At 45.0% G+C, this 22,187-nt stretch overlaps 1 protein-coding gene across 3 annotated transcripts; it reads right to left on the bottom strand.

The window, feature by feature from the left end:
- Positions 1-1,257: 1,257 nt before the first annotated feature.
- LOC108927233 (myotonin-protein kinase-like) lies at positions 1,258-16,193 on the bottom strand. Of its 3 annotated transcripts, none has more exons than XM_018740390.2 (15): positions 15,670-16,193; positions 8,271-8,362; positions 8,084-8,167; positions 7,670-7,765; positions 7,336-7,484; positions 7,077-7,170; positions 6,107-6,304; positions 5,069-5,317; positions 4,646-4,725; positions 4,367-4,463; positions 4,021-4,169; positions 3,611-3,714; positions 2,721-2,782; positions 2,143-2,217; positions 1,258-1,846 (listed from the first exon to the last, which is right to left on the bottom strand). In XM_018740390.2, exons 1-15 carry the CDS (start codon positions 15,833-15,835, stop codon positions 1,745-1,747), a joined length of 1,797 nt encoding a protein of 598 aa, XP_018595906.1. In that variant the 5' UTR covers positions 15,836-16,193; the 3' UTR covers positions 1,258-1,744. The 3 variants fall into 3 exon arrangements, with proteins under 3 accessions (XP_018595906.1, XP_018595907.1, XP_018595908.1); XM_018740391.2 differs by having other exon boundaries at positions 16,059-16,193; XM_018740392.2 differs by lacking the exons at positions 1,258-1,846; positions 2,143-2,217; positions 2,721-2,782 and having other exon boundaries at positions 3,617-3,730.
- Positions 16,194-22,187: the final 5,994 nt, after the last annotated feature.

The following is a 22,187-nucleotide window of genomic DNA, read 5'->3' as shown; positions in this document are numbered from 1 at the left end:
TTTTCTGAACCGCTTGTCCCATATGGGGTCGCGGGGAACCGGAGCCTACCCGGCAACACAGGGCATAGGGCCAGAGGGGGAGGGGACACACCCAGGACGGGACGCCAGTCCGTCGCAAGGCACCCCAAGTGGGACTCGAATCCCAGACCCACTGGAGAGCAGGACCCGGTCCAACCCACTGCGCCACCGCGCCCCCTGCATTGTAACATAAAACTTAAATTAAAATACCCCCCACTTCTGTATGACTGACTCGTACTCATTCAGTCACAGATCCCTTCTCTCTCATTCATTCAGCGTAAAAATCCCCTCATTCATATTTACATGATCTGAACGCAGAAGCTTGTGATGCCATCTTTTGTTACAAGGTATATGCGTATCCCCTTTTCAGCACGAGTGTGTTTCAGTGACGGCTCCGAACAATTGTGCTAATACAGAAACAGCTGGCATACATCTCTCAAACTGGGTCAAAATGATTACAGTGAGACACTGCTTAGTGCATTTATTAACGTGTATAAACAATGCATAAAGGATAAACTGTAAATAAACCACCGTATCAGTTACGGGAAAATCCATACTGTGTGAAAACATATTCCTTCAAACACACCTGGAATCCTGTTTAGCAACAACTTAGATGCGACCAAGGGCCTATAAAAACCCAGAATAGCACTGTCTGAAGTTCCAAGAATGCATCCTTCTGCTGCAAGTCTTGAGCAAGATCCTTCTGTTGCTTCAGAAGAATGTGATGTACGAACGGAAAAAGTGTAAAACCTGTGTTCTTCGTTGCTTTTGGCAAATCCCGTGCTCTACAAGATTGCACTGTGCAGCATGTGCACTGTGAGATGGGACAGACTTATTAAAAATGGTGAAGAAACATCAGTACAAACTGCGTGTGCTTGTGTGTGTGAGAGGGAGAGAGAGAGACTGAATGAGAGGGGCTGTATACATAAATGATTTGTGTGTGAGTCTTATGGTATGCATTAGTCATTTGTCTCTCTGCTATTTATGACAGCACAACGAAACTGAACGCTGAATATCTCTACTTTTGCAGACACCTGCTCGTCAGTGCTTTCAAAAATCTATCCTCAGTTAGAAATAATTTACGTTATTAAATAAATAAACTCTGCTATGCCAAACAATTTGACGTTTTTCAAGTATAAATTAGATTCTTTTAAATATTGCCATTGTCATCACACTGTCTGCAAAAAGATATTAACATCTGCGAAACCTTATCACAGTGACTGAGGTGACTGAGCACGGTGTGTTTCTATATGTGTATGGTGGGACCCTCCAAAGCCCAGCAGTTTCTGTTTCCGCTCCACATCTCCAGACAGAGCTCGTCCCCAGTTTACCCCCTCTTGTCTGTCTCTGTCTCAGTGACCCCCAAACTTGGCCTCAACCTGCCTGCCACCAGTCCAGACTCCACTGAGAGCTTTTGCAGAAGTGTCCCTTGTGCTCCACACTCCTCTTTACTTTGCCCATGGGACAGATGTGGTGATTTGCTTTAGCCGGGAGGTCCTTTTACCTCCGTTTTCTTACTGGTGTGTCAAAAGGGGAGCCAGGACTGTTCCCAGAGGGAGCCCACTATCCATAGGGTTTGCGCTAGGCATCTGTGCGTCATGAGGTAATCAGATGCTGTCTTGCCCTGATCCTTCCCCTCATCTCTTCTGTCCAGATAAGTATATAGGAGGGGTACGGCACACAGCGGTGCTGGGTCGCGGGGACGGCTCAAGACATTGCCAACCAGTTACGAGAGCTCCGCACTCTGCTGCCGACCCCAGGCCTGGAGCTCCACACCTACTGCACACACCAGCAAGTAGCCCTCATATATTACCCCCGGCCAGCGCACCTTGGAGACAAAGAAAAACAGAAAAAAAAGAGTACAGCACAAGGAGAAGGAAAGAAGGAATATTTTAAGAAATCACAACCGGATTATATCTGCATTTCAGGTTTTATAAGCATCTTACCACCCAAATATCTACTTTTATCTGCACATATCAAGAGTTGATCTTTCTGCGCAGCACTACAACGAATGCATTCATGTCAGCGTGTAAGTACGTACACAGTTACGGAGTAATTCAAAGGCTTGCGTCTAGAGAACTGCAAAGGTGCAATTGTGCAATATGGTGTGATGGAAACTCCTACCCTGTGAAACAGCAGCAGATGCCTGTGCAGAGGGATCACCAGGGGGTACTGGCAGGCAGGAGATGCCACCTTCCTCTGCAAATACACAGTGAGTGTGACAAGAGGGCAGAGAGGTGTGCTTTGAGATTTAGGATTCAAGTTTGGGAGGGGGAATGGGGCTCGCAGGCAGCAGTGTGGGTCAGTTACATTTTTGTCCACAGGTTTAGTAGGTATATCACCTCATCTACATCTTGCTAATCTTCATATCTTTACATCTAGTGGGTTTGACTAAGAATCAATTGTACTTGTACCTCATGTTACGACAATCCTAAGTTATGACTTTCTGAAAATACGGATGTTTCCCCGCCACATTATTTATTTTTAATTGCATTTTTCCAGATGAAGACGTTCTGTATTATTAAGCTTTTTTTGACTGCGACATAGCGGTTGGAGTTACAAATAGACTTCGGCTCCCAAATGTGTTTGTAAGTTGAGGTACGAGCGTAGTCCATACGAACAAGATAACTGTCTGGTGGGATCTGTCACGTCCCGGAGGGACCCTTAAAAATGACACCGATGAGGCAGTAAGAAGGGCTTACATCCCCTGCGGGGTCCGGGCAGTGGGCAGGCAGAGAGAGGCGTGAGGGGGAGACGCTCAGCTCTGTGGTTGGAGAGGAGAGAGATGCACATTAGGCCAGCCAATGATGGGTGCAGCTGCTGCAACCTGCGCATCCAACTATGCAGTCGGCAATGTGCCAGAACAGCGCAACCGGAAAGGAAAGAGTGACAGCTCAAGGTAGAGCACCGAAACGATGTCAGAATGAGATTGTGATAGGCGAAACAGAGAAAGAAAAGAAGCTCAAATAAGAGCGGAAGGGCGAGAGGAATTAGTCGTCCGGCTGCTTTCAGAGTACAACCCCTTGCTATTAAGCACAGCTGATATCAGCCAGTGTGTGTGTGCCGTTCCTGACGTCCTGACCTCTGTGGGCCAGAAAAAAAACACTTCTTTGTGAGAGGGAATATTTCTCTCAGATCCACAGACTTCTCGCTGCATTTCTTAAAAACAGCAAACAAGGTTGTTTATTACTCTGGGCAGTCATTAATGCACGAGCAAATGTTATGAAAGCTGCAGGATTCTCCACTGTCCATAATTTTGCCATGTATCACTGACATTTGCCATCCCTCTTGGAAGTGCTTATGTATAGAGTTCTGCTGCACACAGATGTAGGAGCTGTATGCAGGCTAATGGCACTTGTGTTTCTGGCCACTGGGTGAGCTGTACCTGCATGTGCAATCATATTCCTTTTGCAAAGAGATGTCATTTCTAATAAAGTAGTGTCATGGTGAGCAATCCAATAGCTTGTAGCATCACTGTCAATTTATGGCATTTCTCAGGAGCCCACGTGTCTCGACTTACGGACCTCAAAGATCGCACAGAGGGGAAGGATCTGCACAGAAGATACCGAGTGGCTGCATGTATCACACTTGCCTGCTGGTGGTCTGCTGGTGTTCTTGAGGCTTTGTATCTCGCACCGCAATCTCTCTACCTCTGACTCCAGCTCTTTGTTTCTCCGCTCAGCCTGCTGCAGCTGTCTGAGTGGTAGGCAGTCTTTAATAACAGGTGAAAACTAACCAGACATCAACAGACTGAGCCAGACAGGTTTATTTAGAATATGTGACCTGCTCCGCACTAGTATCTGATCATCTGTATCTGCTGAGAGTGCTATCCACCAACTGCTGTGCTGTACATCCAATCAGATAAGAAACAACTGCGTTTGCTTGTAATTTAACAAACCTGGGGAAAATAGAGCACCTGCAAGGTGGAACTGTGATGTGTAGTGTGCGAACCTGGACTTCTTTTTTCTGCTGTTCCTAATGTTATTTAGGATTGTCAATTACCTGTCAAGGTCTGCAGCCTTTGCGGCACTCTGGTCCGCATCATCCTCACACTGCAAGGACTGCGCTGTACCCTGATTCTGTGCCAGGTGGCGCTCAAACACTGCAGGTAATTCAGCTGGTAGCTGGTCTCTGAGCTGCCACAGCTGACTCTGAAAAAAAACACATCGAAGCTCACCTAGAGTGCACATAAGGTATCGATCCAGCCCTAGGAAAAGAATGAAATAATCAGCATTTTTTTACAGTAAGTGGTAAAACACACACACAAAATATCAGTGGAAGATGATGGTGTGAGTTGCTGTGCTGAAAAATGAAGCTGTACAATTGCTTCAGTTCTTTTGCCCTCTACCAGATTGTCTTGGATTAGAAGGCCTTCATGGTCTATGCTTTGCTGGTGATCGATTTCCATCATGATGTCAAGGCTGCGGTCTTGGGCACCTGTTTCCCTGTGAAATGAAAATGAGAGCTCAGATGCACGTAGATGTCATGGACACTGAATGCAGTAGCAAGCAGTGCTGAGTATGAAAGCTGGTGCATGGAGTATTTCACTGTGCCCATAAACCCCACCCGCAGCAATTAAGCCATCCGTTATGGATGTGGCCACAGGGGAGATTAAGGGTTAAATTACCTGGTGGCTGTGTATGAGTAGCCGACAAAGGCCAGGTGGACCCCTGCAGGCGGACTGTCCATCATGTCATCAAGAGTCTCCTGCAGGATAAAATTTCTCTTTTCTAGGCCACATACATACACCCTGATTTACACAGTTGTGACAGAGTCAAGAGTGCTGTGACTGCTTTATTGTTACAGGATCATGAGGAGTCACATTTACTGCAGTGATCATACTCCTCAGAGCAGGTCGTTGTAACTGAAGCCTGGCCATGTGAGTGTTTTTGTGTGCTCCATTTGGCTCCTTGCATGGCACTCGTTCAGTGTAGAAATCAGAAGAAGTAAAACTACGGAAGTAGAGGTGCTAAAGTGTAACAGACCGCGAATAATGGTAAGCGGTTATGAAATGTCAGAATGTTGCAGACGGTAGCTGTTGTAATACTACCATTTCACTGAGGAAGTCATCCACCACATCAAAGTTGGAGGTGTCAGTGGCATTGGACACCTTGGGCTGGAAGGGGGCTGGGCAGTGCTGCAGGGAGCCCCAGTCCAAGCCCTGGAAGAAGGCATGGCTCTTGAAGTCCGTGGCGCCTCTCCGCCCAAGACGTTTTTCCCGGTCGCAGATCAGCCCCCGGATGAGTGAGCATGCCTGTGTTGAAACTTCAGCGGCCGACGGTGGGAACTCAAAGTGCTCCTAGTATACACACAAATGTGGGTTCCGTCTAGCCATAGCTCACTGATGCTATCTGCTAAAGTGTGAAAACATTAATGCAATACGTTTTTTCCTGTGAGTTTGACAAGTTGTTCATTACTGGAATTTCACTTAAAATAGATGTAAAAACAAATGAAGTAACAAAAAAATAGGAATAACATTTATATATTTGTATTGGATTGCCAAAGGAACCAAAATTTCTGCCAGCGTTGCAGGCCTGTGAGAATACTAGTATATTGACTGACGTTACAATTGCTGTTTATTAGAAAGTGCCTAAAAAATGTTGGGTGATAATGACACATCATAAGGAACAGTGAACCAAGAACTAAATCATACACATCATAAAATAAGAACATGCAACAGGAATGGTCAAAGCAAGCGACTAAAAATCATAACAGATGCATTGGGGAAAAAAAAGATGAATTTACTCCGTTTTGAAGCCAGGGGTCATACTGAAGGGCAATCAGGACAATATTATGAGGCGTATCTTTTGTTCACGGTCCTGAGACCAGCGCTGATTCACCAGTTCAAAATTTCCTCTCCAGTGCTCACAGTCCAGTTTCAAAGCTTCTATTCTATTGCCAGAGTGAAGGGGAAGCTTGTTTCTAGAACATGTGAGGCATTTGTGATGTTGCTTAAGTCTGTTAGACAGACCAAGCATTCCAGTGGACATATTGAATATCATTCTAGTAATTGAGAATACATAATTTAATGTGTTTGGGTGAATTCCTAAACTGGAGTAGGGATTTCCCAAAGGTATGCTGATCCTACCTGGAAGTGGATGATTTTTGCATAGGTCTCAGCCAGGGACTCAGCATAGAAGGGTGTGGTGCCAAACAGCATCTCAAAGGCGCAGATACCCAGCGCCCACCAATCACACTCTGGCCCATATCCCTGCCCGCTCTCCACTGCCTGCAGGATCTCAGGGGACAGGTAGTCTGGGGTCCCCACTGCTAGGGTGGAGTGAACCTAGGGTTTGGCAGATTCAACTTTTGTAAAAATAGAGTACACTTTTATTTGAAAGGACTTCAGCAAAGGCAAGGCAAAAAAAAAAACAATACTGAAAAAGTAGGGACAGATAAGCTCTTCTGGTTGAAATATGGAAATATAGCACTTTGCTCCTCTATCTCTGGCTGCCTACTCATCACACAACTTTAAAGCCTGTAGGTTCTTAGTCCTGGCACCGGTTCAGTGGAATGAATTCTCTCTGTCCCTCAGAACTGCCGAATTCCTTCTAGTATTGAAGAAGGCTCTCAAAACTCATCTCTTTAAGACCATTTACTATTCTGATCTGGTGACACTTTCACAATTTAATCTTTTGCAACCTGTTTCTTCACATCTATGTACTTTCCTATTCATATATCACTTCTATAGGTAGTCACTGGAATACGTGTGAAAAGAAAATGATGATATCAAGAAACAAGACGTGTTTCAACGACCACATGTAAGTCCTCTCTTTGTTCTAGCATGCACTTTTGTTTACTTTGAGTTGCAATTTGCTTTGGAGAAGAGCATCTGCTAAGTGCATAACTGTAAATATACAACACCTTTGACAGCAGCTAAGAAGTGTTGTATGTATTTTTATATGTCTAGGTGCTCATGTATAGTCTGTTTTGGCTTCAACATCATCATACTGTCAGATTTAATTAACATAATCAGTGTAAAGTTTGAAAGGACAAGAAGACCTGCAATTTTTACTTATGATCAGGTAAAACAGCCTAACTTTTTGCCACCCACCCACCATGCCGTCTTCTTGGATGCACAGGCAAGACCCAAAGTCTCCCAGCTTCACGTGGCCTTCTGCAGTCAGTAGCACGTTGTCAGGTTTGATGTCCCTGCATGGGTGAAAGTATGCAGTCCATATGTGGCCATTATGCCATCTATGCACCTTCATAGGGTATTGTGAGGAACGCTATTGACTTGCTGACCATGGTACCACTTTGTTAGAAATGACATGTCCCTGCAAAAGGAATATGATGGCACATGCAGGCACAGCTCACCTGTGCACGTAACCCAACCTGTGGACTGAATCAATGGCCATCACCATCTCTGCCAGGTAGAACTGGGCCATATCCTCTGGAATGTGGTCCCCAAATTTGCTCAGAAGTGTCAGAAGATCACCCCCTATGTAATAGTCCATCACGAGGTACTGAAGGAGAGAGAGCAAATTCGGCCTTGAGTCACATCAGGGAAACAAGGTAACTGACAATCATATTTGAGGCTGTGGAACTCAGGAGTTTCATGTGGTGTTTAAAAGACCACCTTCTTTCCAAAATGGTCTCTCATCATGGCCTCTCATACACTGATGGAGAAGGAGACAGGCCTAACACGCACCAGGTAGTTGTCATCCTGGAAGGCATAATGCAGCTCTGTGATCCAGTGCCGGTCTCCCCTAACCAAGACCTCCCTCTCCTCCTGGTAACAAGCTGTCTGCAGAGGTAATGACAAAGTCAGGACCACACAGAACAAGTCTATCATGTATATACAGTATGCTGTTGTTGCCACCTTTTTTGTAACTCTATTTGCTCACAGAATTGGGACTCATTAGCTCTACTGAGAATGTGCAGTGATAACAATGACATCTCCCAATAGACTTAATGTAAATGTTTAATTTGGGTTTCTTAGCTCAGCAAATTGGTTTGCAGGTCGTAAGGTTATAAGAGTTAGATCCCCAGCAGGGCCAGACAAGTTGGATTTCTGAAGTAGGACTTGAATACTTAAGTTTCACACCAGGGCTTGGGGACTCACCTCCCCACGCTTGAGCATGTCCCATTTGTTCATAATCTTCAAGGCATACACCCTTTGTGTCTGGCGCATGCGTGCCACAGCAACCTGCAGGAGGAGTATATCAGCAACAAAAGTAGGAAACAGACACTGGTGAAGGGGAGAGATGTTTGCGACCTCTCTCCAGCCCCAACTTGCGCTGTCTCCTCACCTCGCTGAAGGTGCCTCTGCCAATCACCTTGAGGATGTCAAAGTCTCCCCTCTGGATGCGAGTTTTCTTCACTTGTCTTACCAGGGGCTCAGCTGTGATTGGAGGAAAAAGGGCTGAGTGAGAGGTGTGACCTCATCTTACTCATATTTACTCATACTTAAATTTATGTTTATTCATTTGGCAGATGCTTTTCTCCAAACTGATGTACATTTCATAGAAAATACAATTTTTGCATTACATTAGGACAAAGAGAGACATAGTTACAGACGTGTGATTCTTAAGTACAGTTAGTTTCTTTCCACCATATGCACCAATGTTCACACACGAGTAGCTGCATAAAAGCCAATATCGATAATTCCTGATCACCTTCCTACTAATTTTTTTTGGGACCACCAAGCGGGCAGATGTGGAAGACCGTAGTGGTCTGGTTGGGGTGTAGTGGTTCATCAGGTCTTGTAGATAGCTGGGAGCAATTCTATTGGTGTATTTTTAGGCCTTAACCAGGGTCTTAAATTTTATCCAGGCAGCTATTGGAAACCAGTGCAGAGAAACAAGTAGAGGAGATAAATGGGAACGCTTCGGCAAGTCAAGCACAACTCGGGCAGCAGCGTTCTGTATCAGCCATAGAGGTTTGATGGCAGTAACAGGAAGGCCAGACAAGAGAGAGAGTTGCAATAGTCCAGATGGGATGTCACCATGGCCTGGACAAGTAGTTGGGCAGAGTCAATTGCGAGGTAGGGTATCCTACGAATATTATGCAGGATGTATCTGCAGGATCGGGTTGTGGCTTCGATGTGCTGAGCGAAAGGTAGACTTGAATCGATCATTACTCCCAGATTCTTAGCTGAGGAGGTAGGAAAGATGAGTGAGTTGTCCAGTTTGATCGAGAGATTGTGACAGAAAGACAGGCCAACTGGGAGGTGTAGGATCTCTGTTTTGGAGAGGATGAGATGCAGGTGGTGATCAGACATTCATGCAGAGATGTCCGACAGGCAGGCAGCGATATGTGTGGAAATGTCTGATGCTCCAGGTGAAAAGGAGAGGAAGAGCTAGGTATCATCAATGTAGCAGTGGTATCTCCGTGGTGTGAGCAACTTTGAAACCAGACTGATATCCATCGAGGGGATGGTCCCGGGTGAGGAATTCGGACAGTTGATCACAAGCCACCCGCTCTAGAGTTTTAGACAGGAAGGAGAGGAGGGAGACTGGCCTGTAGTTTTGGACTGAGTTAGGATGCAGAGAGGGTTTCTTTACCAGAGGTGAAATGAGAACAGTTTTGAAGGCAGATGGGAAGCAGCCAGAGGAGAGCAAGGAGTTGATGATCTTAGAGATGAAGGTGGAGAGTTGCAGGGAGATGGTCTGTAGGAGTGACAATGGGATTGGATCAAGCAAGCAGATGGTCACTCTGTGTGATATCAGGAGGTCTGAGATTTAAGATTCGGAGAATGGCTTGAATTCGGAGAGCATGACTTCTCAGGGAGGTTCAGCGTGAGCAGGGCAGGGTGATGCTGAGAACTTGTCTGTGATCGCATTGACTTTGTGTCTGAAAAACAAAGCAAAGTCATCAGCAGTGAGAGAAGAAGGAGGAGGGGGCAGCGGAGGACACAGTAGGGATGAGAAGGTGGCAAAGAGTCTGTGTGGATTTTTAGTTGCAGACTGTATTTTGTTGTGGAAGAAAGTTGTTTTAACTGAGGAGATGGCAGAGTGAACTTACTACTTGTCATCTGACAACAGTTTCACTGGCACTGGAAGGCGCCACATTAAAAGAACAGCTGCTGTCTATTAACAGAGATACTGTTTCTCTGAGACATCCTTGGGTGTCTTGCGGCCAAGCATCTGTGTAATAGCCTAGCATGCTAGTTAGCAGGCTGTTGTTAAGACATTGACCACACCAAATGCTCTAAAGGATTGGGCCTGGTATGGAATCTCCCATCTGTGTCGGAACAGGCAATGGATGTGAACAGAGCAGAGGTCATTTCTCCTTTAAGACTCCAGGCATCCAAAATAGAACCACTAAGTGTTGTTGCCACAGCTCCAGCCTTTTTAAAAAAGCCAAGTATTCTAGGATTGTGGATTCCAACCCCCTTTCTCTCCCTCACTCTCTCACACCCCTTGCTGGACTAGGTCGGTCCAAAGCAGGAAAAAATGCTACTGGTCCGGGGCAACGGTTGAGACTGGTTCCCAATGGAAAGAATACTGGACACTTCCAGGACAGTTTTGTTCCACCTCTCCAACACTTCAGTGCTCAGGCATGTCGCAAGGAAAACAAAACGGCACACTCCAGCAGCCACCCCAACAGCGGCTGTTCGTCTGAGTTCGCTTCCTCCCTAATGCTATTCCTGGCTAGGATGGCTGTTGCTCACCAGTGGCTGTATTAGTCTGGTCTAAAAGCCACAGCAAACAAATTTGTGTGGACAGAAGTGCAGTAGCATTGTCCCAGACCTGGTCAAAGGACAGTCTAGAGATGACAGACTAAATAGAAGCTGACATTTGGAACCAACAGAAGAATAAACGGAGACCACAGACCTAGAAAGTATTCCTTTTCCTTACATTAGCAAGATAAATAACTGTCCATGGGAAGATGACATAAGAACTTTTACTTTTGTAAGACTTGCTTTTGATTGACTACAGTGAGCATAATATAATATGATCAACATATCCTTTACGTTATTGTTTGTCCATCAAAATGAATTCTTTAAGTAGCCAGAAGTTAATTGGAGACAGCATTTCAGCAGAGGCCCTTGCTATATTTTTATATTTGTCATTGTAACAGTAGTGCCACATATTGATTTCCTGTGCATTGTGAAGTATTCTGACTCATACTACTACTCAGGAGATCTAGTTAAGGGAGTAGGCCTCTATGGTTGTTTGGATTTACACTAATTGTCCCTGTTCTTCAGCAGGCCTAAGCCCAAAGATTGCTCATCCTGCTCTAATGTCGACACCAAATTTCCACCGCTGCAATGTAAAGGTGTTGACAGAAACCATACTTCTATTCACTGTTGAAGTTCCACATGAGGGCTGCTTAACACTGGCCAACCTTAGGGACAGGTATGCGGAATGATCTTCAAGCCTCTTTGCTCAAACCAAGATAGGAGATAAGACTCTTACTTTCACTGGACCCTCTTCATCTGGCTAGGCTAAAACTAGTTGGATTTGACTGTGCTACTTCTGGGTGTTAACTTCATGAACACATTTGAACATTTGTTTCCAAAGAGTGAAAGGGAGACCAAAACAGTCACGGCACGTTCCTGTGGGTGTTGACTCTGGCCATGTCTCCAGCTGCCCTGCAAACAGCCCATCACCGAGGCCCTTGTAGGGAGCAGACTTTATGGATCTTGATGGCATCCCAGGGATGAAGAAAGGAGCAGTGAAGAGAGATACCCTTCTTTATATACAACAGGCATAGCAGCCTCCAACGACACACAAATTATGAGCACATTCTCTAAGAAACATTCAGACAAAACAAAATTCTGTAGTCTTTCAGTCTCAGAACATTCAGTAGATCGTTCTACAACACATGTTCTCAGGTGTCTCAAAGTTATTAAGTGTGTTGTTCAGCTGGTTTTCACGTTCTTTCATGACACAAGACATAGTAAAGGCAACCTGTTAACTACTGCGAGCTGGCAAGAGGACAAGCTGAGGCATGGGGACAGGATGAACTTGATGGACAGCTCTGCACTACCCATCCCACGCTGACCTCAGAGTAATGACAACCAACTTTGGATGACAGCAGCTGCTTTGAGAACAAATGGAGAACAGTAAGAGTCCAGGAGGACCCGCTGTAACTGAATCATGGCTGGTGTTTTCAGGATTTAGGATTTGATTATCCTTTCTCTTGCTGCCTCTTTGGTTCACAGACTTTTTGTTTTTGACTTAAGGGGCCGTGTCTCCATTTGTTTGCTTTGTATTTTTGGCAATAAAACTCTGTTCTTAAGTGGAAACCTGCTGTCTCGGGCCTCTGCCCTGCTCGTGCGTGGCCACCGCCACCCCAAAACTGGCTACACTATGAGAAATAAAACTGAGAATAACAATTTGTCACGAGACTTAGTTATTTCTAATGCTCATTCAATCTTTAATGAGTGTGACTAAGTGTGACTAAGAGAGGCATGATCTTCACTCACTCTGCGAGGTGAAACGAAGGAGCCCTAGGCTGCATGAGCAGCACACAATAATTGAACTAACATAAAACCAGTGAAAATGTGCCTGGTGGTTTGTACAGATTTGCAGGCGTTGCGATCAGAGCAGCAAAGAGCTGTACGTGATTTCTTTAAGCTGCCATTGTTTCAGTGAGCTCCACGTTGGGTAGGGATGGGGGCCAACGAACAACAACTTGAAAAACACCGACTGCAACTTTTACACCTGCCGGTAATGTACACCCCAAGGACAAAGATAGACATAATCGCAGTGTTTTGTGTAAACATTCCACTGGTCATATGTCCACAAATAGAGAGGAAAACAAATGAACACATTGGGTTTGCCTCACGTGCCATATCATGGTCAAACATGCCGTTTCCACTTAGATCAGGATATCAGCCCTTAACTTTGTCCTTTTCCAGAGTCTGTGGAACAACAGGAAGGCCGGGGTGACCTCTGATGACCACTGATGTCACACAACTACTGTACATTCACACCGAGCTTAACACAGCTATGAGGCAGATGTACTCTCATAACAGTGTCACAGCTCGCATATCATCACGACCACATTACAGTCGAACCTCGACTTTCGCAGGTTTAACTTCCGCGGATCTGATTATTTGCGAGTTTGCCATCAATAATTAAACGGGAATTTTTTTGAGAGTCTTGCGGGCTACTGCAGAAAATCGCAGATGACGTGCGTAGACTAGAAAATGTAAAGAAAACTAAAAAAGTTTAGTAGGTCATAAATGCATAAAATATATGTATTATTAATCTATTTTATCATTTACTACCATAAATATATACACAAATTTATTACAAAAAGTTAAAGTTTTGTAAAAAGTTTCAGTGCACTGAAGAACTGCAGACTACGCACTCTATTTGGGGACACCCAACATTTAAAACACACTGTTGCAGTACAGTGTATTGTTTTACTTTTTTGTGTGTTAAATATGGTCAACAGTATTAAGAGTTAAGGTTTTATGGGGCCTAGAGACAGCCGTGGTTTTTCCACTTTCACGGGGGTCCTGCACCCCCAACCCCGTGAATGTGGAGGGCCAACTGTATTTGAATATTGTGTGTCAGCTTTTGTGTAGGGTTGACAGGATTTTCACGGGGCAAATGGAGATTTCTGGACTGGAGCTCAAAGTTCTGATGGGGGGGGTCTTGTGGTGATGGTCCTGCAATGTCTATAATCCGAACAGCTCTTTCTCGTGCTCCCATACAGTTCCATAAATGCGTAACAGACTGTTATGAGTGAGAGCTTGTAAATGCTGTGCGTAACTATGAAAGAGCCAGTAAACCCTACATTCTGTGAGGGGCTTGTTCAGTGTGGAGAATGAACAGGACACTTGTTGCTCAGGTTTAAAGGGCTGTGGGCTGATAACACTACATAGAGTTCATTGGAAGTCGCTTCGGAGAAAAGCGTCTGCTAAATAAATAAACGTAAATGTAAATGTAATTTAAAGTGTGTCTGGTTTCCTGAACTGGAGGAGGACTGTCCCACTGATGCACTCGAACACACACACACCTTCTTGTTTGCCTATCATTTTGGGGAACTTTACCGTGAAATCAGTTTTTTGCTTAATAAAAGATTGATACCAACATGCCCAACAAAATTCAAACATGAAAAATAATCATAAACTCACATACAAGCACTTACGGATACGTATGAATACAAATCGACACACCGTACCTCCACATGCAGGATAATACAATTATACTTCTTATACGCCTCAGTTACATCTCGTTATTTGTACAAAGAAGGTATGAGAACTCTTTAAATCTCAGTGATTGGCAGGATGAGCGCTAGATGATCCGAACTGTTCTGGTTTCAAATTCTGACATAGCTTTCTCACGTGTGAGGACAGGGGTTCCACAGCAATGCACCTCAGACCACGGTTTGTCCAACAGCTGCGTGGTGCCCTTCTGCATCTCCCAGAGTGAGTCACAGCAGAATTGACACCGACAGAAATACCCAGGATGTCTGTGGTGTTTGCTTTCATGACCTTGTCTCCGCTCATGGTGCTGGTCCCTGTTCCCCCCGTCACCGCTTGCGTCTATTAACAGGTTAAAGGTTAAGTGGATGAAGATGATGCAGATGTTGTGTCTATAAGATCACTAGACTGTATCACTACATTTAAAGGTTTACAGACATGTGACAGGAACAGTAAGGAGGTTGTACTAGTTTTACACTAGTAATAGAACAAGGGTGGAAGAGATGGGAAAGGAAAAAGAGTAGGGAAATGCCGTCATGAGAGCCCGCAGCTGATGTGTACAGGCGGAGTCTAGCAGGAGGTTAGGGTTAGAAGAAAAACAGGTTTAGCCAGCTGCAGCAAATCACAAAGATATTGTCAGGAAACTCTTCTCTTGCGCACTCAAAACTGGGAAATTTTCAAATCGTCCTCATGAGCAGCAGAAGGCGTCTCCCTCGTGACCATAAACACAGCAGTGAACCGTGTCTGACATTCTCCACAAAGAAATGTAAGAGCAGATGTACGCAGCACGTGGAGGCCTTTGCGCGATGTGAAATCGCCCCTCCACACATCGCTCCGTCATTAAAGGAAGCCGCGTGGGGATGTAAATCGGTGTTAGACCAAAGACCAAAGCTGGGACTACCTCCCTCAGAGTTTTTCTCCACTCAATGTCTTGTTTGCTGCTTTAAAGAACTAATAGAGACCTTCCATGTCCTCACTATTATTTTACTCACTATGATCTTTCCTCAAAATGCAAACAGAAAATGAATATTTTTTTTCCAGATTATCCTTTGTTTAGCGATTTAGTAGTTTAGATAATGCCTCGATGGATTTTCCTTTTTAATTGTTTTTAGTACATGCACATATTCTGATGAAGAGGTTATGTTGCAAGCACGAAGACTATCGGCACTGTAAGATAATTTTTTAAAAATGTTTTCTGCCGTTCTCTTACTAGAAGTTTAAATCCAATGTAAAAGGTACCAAATAAGACTTCTGTAGAGATATGAAAACATTTCACAGCAGGTAATGCCCTTGGCATAAAGCAGGTGTTGCTCCTGTGAAAACTATACGGAGCAGTGCAGACGCAGGTGATATTCTACCAAACAAAAATCATCAGTGACCATTAACCAACCCCTCGGCTTCCTTCCTCGCTATCATCCACAAACACGGTGCATGCTGAATATTCCATGCTTGTCCACGAGAAGACACGCACCTTTTCATAAGCAACACGGTGACAAACAGTGCTAGAGTGACAAGGACATCATACAGCAGAGGGAGGCACTGACCCCACTGGAGAAAGCCGGAGACATACTTCTCCCTGGAGAAGGGTGAGGACTGGAACTCCTCGTACACGCCCACCAGCAGATCCAGCAAGGTCTGTAGACCCACCGGCCCTGAGGTTTGCGGTCCACCCGGCATGGCCGTCTCTCCAGGCCTGGAGTCTGCAGACATGACTCCACCTTTTGCTCCCGATGGTGCTCAGCAGCCCCTCGGACCCATAGGACCCCCTGAGCAAAACCCAGGGACCCCTTTCAGCTTTCTTTTCGCTTCCAGCTTCTCCGTCTCACTGGTGTCGTTCTCTGCGGTGTCTCCCTGTTGCCTGTCTTCTTCAGGACTGTCCTGTCCCACCCTCCTCCCTGAAACTGTTTGGCTGTTGTTCGACTCTGGTTTTTACCTGCGCCGTCCCCTGCTCTATCTCAGTCTCGTTCTCTCGGTCTGTCTCCACCGTTGTCTGGCCTCTGTGCACAGCTCTCTTTCTTTATACAGTATCTGTGAAGGCTACTGTGATTCCAGATCTGACTTCAGTCCTTTTTTGGTCTCTCTCTCTCTCTCTCTCTCTCTCTCTCTCTCTCTCTCGCTCTCTCCCTCTAGCTCTCTCACATGCTCTTTGCTTCAGACAGTGAGCAGGCAGTGTGTACGGGCAGCATGGCCAACTGCTGTCTTCTGTCTCTGTCATCTCCCTTTCCCCTTCCTGCCATGCCCTTCTCTCTTCCTCTCGCCCCTTGTGTTCCTACCAACATTTTCGCCATCCAACACCCCTCCTGCTTCCTAGTTGGATTGTGCCGAGGTCTTCCACCCAGTCCGACCCTCACTTTGATGACGTGCTTCTCCCTATGTCCCTCCCTTGTTCATGCTTACCTTTCACACTTAGTTTCTGGTTCGTCGTCCTTCCCGTGTTTATTTATGATCTCATATGACTTCTTAACCGGTCCACTCAACTGTGGCTCTTTACCACCCTTATACTGTCCCTAGTCTGCACTCATTCGCTGCTGCTGTTCGTTGGCTCTCCTCCCCAGCCCAGAGCCCATGGGCAATAGCTCATTGTTTATCTCCAGCCTGCTCCCTGTCCTCCTTTTCTTCCCCTCCCATCTAGTCTCTTCCCTGTTTTCCCCCCTTTCCACCTTCTGTTTATAAATACACTGCAGTTTGAGATAAACTCCTTTCTCTTTTGTTCAATCACTTTTTTATTACTCCTCTTTATAAGCAAAGACAAGCGGAAGTGGAGTATTTCAGTTTTATAGTGTTTAAATCCACCTCTGAGAGCCTGTTCTTTGACCACCTATGTAGTGGCTCTTTTCAGTGAGTATAGCAGTATGTGCGAGTGTGAGTGTTAAAAAAACAGCAATGTCAGAACTCTGCAAAGAGAATGGAACAGCAGTCATATTTCCATACAGCATTCCTACAAGATGGGTCCGCTTGCATCCCATCCTCCCGGCAGGGTTCGAAGAGGAGGCGTATTATCCTCTCCATGGAACCACCCAAGTGGCAGGATCCCAGAAGACATTGATGTCAGAATCAGCTGCTTGCCACCCCACCCTCCCTCCACACCCACACCATCCCCCTCTGTAGGTTGGGAACAATGCAGCACAGTGTTGGCAAACACCGCCCTGGGCACCATGACCCACCACTGGGCACCATTGTTGGGATCCAGAGAGCACGCTGTGGTCAAGGCTCCGCTTGACTGTGCACCGCTTACCGCTACAGATCCTCCATGTTTCTACGAAGCAGCACAAGCTGCTCCATAAGGCTGCTCACAGTCAATCTCAACTGCTGTGCTAATCCGTGTGTGAGTGCAGTTATACACACAGCTCCACTGTGTCCAAAGTAAGTTGCAACTCAGCTGCAGATGATGTCAGGGAATAAAAATGAAAGTCTTCAAGTAGCTTGCTTTTTTAACAGAGGTGCCCCTTGGAGTCATGAGAGCCTCATTTAAGGTAATCTCTAGCATATAGAATATATTGGAAAACTGTGTTCCCTCACATAACAGTGTTAATTTGTTCCATAATATCGCTACATAAGGTGAATTCCCATATTGAGAGGACTGAATTACCTTTATATATTATGGAAACAAATTTGTTTCTGAATGAAAAATATGGCACCTAAACTTCTTTAACATACAAAATAAAAGGTATTTATGTATGACAAAGATAATACCTATATATGTTTTAATATTTCCTACCAAAATTATTACTCCTTGTGCAAATAGACATTATATTGTTAGATTCACTGTGTAGCATTACTAATCAATGTTTGACATTAGATGAGCATGAAATTAAGGTTCTGTTTATGCTCATGTAAGACTATTCATGTTATTAAAGCTGTATATATGACTTAAATAACTGAGTTAACAGTTCTGTCCCCCTGCACTCAGTTCAATTCCTGGTCCCAGTGTACAGCCCTCGATCAAGACCCTTACATTCCCCAAAGCAACTTACAAAGGAACAGATCATTTTTACTGCAGCAATTCGGGGTAAGAGGGTACTACAATAGGAAGTGGGTTTCAAATCTATTCAAACCTGGGTAATCTGAGTAGCTGTCACGCCCCCGGGAACGAGCAAAGCGGAGACACCTGCGCCCACTCAAGAAGACCAGGGATAAAAGAGGCTCCACGTCCACACCTGGGCGTGGATTCTTGCAATTGTGCTGTGCCTTTGCGGTTTCAGCATCTTTCCTCAGCATTTGTACCTAGCCTGTCCTCGTGTCTTGACGCTTGCCTGTTCTTTGTTTGACCACCGAGTTTGGATTGCCCATATTGCAATGTTCGTCCCTGGATTGACCCACGCCTGTTCTAGACCCCGATCTTGCCTTGTTCCTTAAACCTGACCTACGAGATTAAAGTCCAACCCGCAACTGGGTCCACAAGCTTACCTGTGTCCAGCTCTCTTGTCTGACAGTAGCTGTAACCAGTTTGCTGTCTGCTCCAGCTCCCTGGATTGCTTTATTAAAAATTACTCAGCTATAATGAGTGGGTATAAAGGGATAAATCATTGTGAGTACCTTCAAGAGAAAAGCATCAGTAAAATAATAATAATAATAATAATAATATACTATTCCAGTAGGGACAGAATAGAATAGAATATACTACTCCAGTAGGGATATATAATGACCTTCACCTATGACTGACTGAGACTGTCAGTGTGACAGAAAGGAAGTAGATAGTACATCACTTGTGTTGTGGTGTTTTGTTATGGAAGCCATGTGACAATGTTAATAACTGTTCACAGGAATCTCTGTCCTCATCCAGCGCTATGTCGCAAGAGAGGAGTCCAGACTCTGCCATTTGAACCCTATTTGTTCACCAACAGTCACTGGTTCTAAGGTAACACAGGGGTTAAAACAGTACATTTAGCCAGGAAATAGCTTGACTGACACCACTAAAGGACTAAAATGTTTGGGTTTATTATTTTCATATATTTTCTTATGCCATTGTTGCAGTTTTTTGTTTCATGGTACTGTTATCTAAAGACTGAAGGTACATCTCACTTCTCTGTGTGATTTCTGCAGACAGAAAACAGCTGCCACCAGTATCAGAATTCTGAATCCTCCGCTAAGCCTTATTTCACACTTTGAGGTGCAACCCTGGTGCGAATGAACTGAGGTTCTGAAGAGCATAGGCCCCTTTTTCCTCCTGTACCTTTCTTAGAGCTTTTTCTTACCTTCATCCATTGCCTCGTGCCTTTTAAATAGTAACATGTAAATTGCTTTGAGTCTGTTTGTGATGTTGCTCTACTTTCAATTTTCTGGTTGCACTTTCATAGAAATGTGAAGAACTTGAGTGACTTTTGAAATAGAAAGTTAAATTTCATTTCAGTGGAAAATTAGTCCGGTTTCATTCATTACACTGTATGGCTCACACATCCATCACAGTTTGTTGTAAAAGGCAAAATCAAATTTAATTGTCAGGATTTAAATTAACTTTTTTTGGTCCCTTGAAGACAGACTTGGGCCCATCTAGTGCCACCTTCTGGCTACACTTGGAAGGACAAAGTTACAGGAATTATTATTATTATTTATGTATTCCTGTATTTATGTTTATAGGGGGGCGCGGTGGCGCAGTGGGTTGGACCACAGTCCTGCTCTCCAGTGGGTCTGGGGTTCGAGTCCCGCTTGGGGTGCCTTGCGGCGGACTGGCGTCCCGTCCTGGGTGTGTCCCCTCCCCCTCTGGCCTTACGCCCTGTGTTGCCGGGTAGGCTCCGGTTCCCCGTGACCCCGTAAGGGACAAGCGGTTCTGAAAATGTGTGTGTGTATTTATGTTTACATTTATAGCTATTCATTTAGCAGATGCTTTTATACAAAGCGACTTACAATCTTAAGCAACCTATAATGATTTACCCATGTATACAAATAATAATACAGAGTAATTCAGGGTAAGTACCTTACTCAAGGCTATTATGGCAGGAGGTTGAATTCAAACATTTAACCTCTGAGTTTAAAGGTGGTGGTTCTAACACCTCAGCTGCAAAATGATTAACAATGGGGGATGGTATACTTTTGTAAATTTATAAATGTGTTACTATAACTAAAATGTAGAACAGATAAATATTAATTAAAATGTATTGAATTAAAATGTTTTCAAATATTTACACCATAAGTAAAAATAATTTAATAAATTCTCAAAAGAATTTTTCCAGCACACAATGATTGCAGGTAATTTGCAAAATAATGTTTTTTTGGAACACAAGCAGAGACAGAAAACAAGCAGAATACCTGCACACTCCTGCCGAATATTTTAAATTTACACTTTCACCATATGTAAGTAAAGGATATTTAAAATGTGAGTCAGTGTTTGTGGACTGTTTCATGCAAGTCTAGTTTCAAATTCTATTAACCCCTTCATCTGCTCTTCAGATCAATCTCTGCATCATTCCATATACTGTAGCCAGCTATGCTGGAGAGGTAGCCACATGGGCAGGGCAGACTCTGGAGCCATAAAGTGTACAGTCAATAAAGGTAGAACAATTTGCATAAGTAATGTTTGGAATTCAGGAGAGGGTTAAGTACATATACAGCCGTGAAATGGGGAATTTATTTCGATATGCACTGATGTGCACATTGGGTGGTGGGGGTGGACGCTCAGTTCAGGCCCATAATCTGGCAGTGCAGCTGTATATGTGTTACAATCCATCATTGTTGGGATTACAACCTGCCTTGCTGCTGCACTGGTGTTGACATGCCTGCCCTTCTGCTGCTATGAATATCCCCTATGAGCCCTTGATCCCTGAGATAATTCCCAGAATTGCCCAAATCCACCGCAAGGACCGCAGCAGAGGTCAGGGGAAATGGGGGTGGTTCTGGAACAGGTTGCCTGGATGGCTGTTTTTTGGGGTAACCTCTCCTATGTGCCAGATGTGAGACCACTTCGTTTCTGCAGCCCCCCCCTGCTTGTGGCCACATGCCAGTGAAGATAAAGAGATGCAGCCTCTTGTTTGATAGGCTTACGTCACCCAAGGCCTTCCAGCGTAATTAAAAGCGACGCTAATCCCGTTGCCCTGCAAAGCTGGACTGTGGGCTCTCTATACCATGGGGCTGAGAGGGGGAGAGAGAGAGATAGAGGGAAAGGAGGAAGAGTGAAAAGGGGAGGCTGGGATACAGAGACAGAGACGTCGGTGGCTTGGAATTGTTTGGCCTGCGCCCCTCGCCCTAAAAGTGGAAGTTCAGAGCCGACACCAGGAAATCGCCCTCTTCTTCTACAGCTGTTAGACGCTTTGTTGCACATCCTCAGCCGCCACTTCCATCCAGTGCAGCCCTGGAAACAAGCTGTCCCCCAGCGGGGGTGGGGGTAGGAGAGTGCTGTGCCCACAGCGCTCCACCGCCTGCACCACCCCTGCCCCCAACCATAGGGCCAACGGTGACAAACTACTCCTGCCTGGAATGTGATGGGTAAGAGTGCTGATTTTCTGTGCCACACAGCCGCACATGTGGAATTGCACAAAGGCTGCTGTCCTGCCAAGGCAGTGGCGACGACTCTATGCTGTACTTGAGAAAATTTGACTCTGCCTGTCCCGATATGGGTTTAGTCTCTATTCAGCAGTTCTTAGCATAGTTGCGTGCATATTAGTGCAAGCTGTGTATCATACTAGTGTCCAGGAAATGTAACCGATGGGCTGAAGGCAGATGCAGAATAATATGGGCATTGCTATCTTTAAAGTAATATCTAGCATTAAACTCAAATTTGTATTCATCTTAAGATGAGACTAGTTTGGGTTGCAAAGTTTCAGATTCACGTTGATAATGTAACTGTTACGGTAATGCCCTTTTACAGCGGCGCGGTGGCACAGCAAGTTGCGCTGCTGTTTCGCAGTGCGTGGGTGGTGCGAGAGGATGTAGGTTTGACCCCTGCTCAGCCTGTGTGAGTTGCCTCTCATAGCCCAGAGACATGCGGTTCAGCTTCACCCATAGTGTGTGAGTGACAGAGAGAGTGTGTTCCACTGATGTATGGATGAGTGACCCATTGTAAGTAGTTTATCTAGCAGTGTAAGTCACCTTGGTAAATAAGGTGTGTGAGGTAGTAACACCACATAGT

This window comes from Scleropages formosus, chromosome 10, assembly GCF_900964775.1.
Source record: "Scleropages formosus chromosome 10, fSclFor1.1, whole genome shotgun sequence".
Classification (NCBI taxonomy): domain Eukaryota; kingdom Metazoa; phylum Chordata; class Actinopteri; order Osteoglossiformes; family Osteoglossidae; genus Scleropages; species Scleropages formosus.
This window is presented reverse-complemented; position numbering and strand designations above follow the sequence as displayed.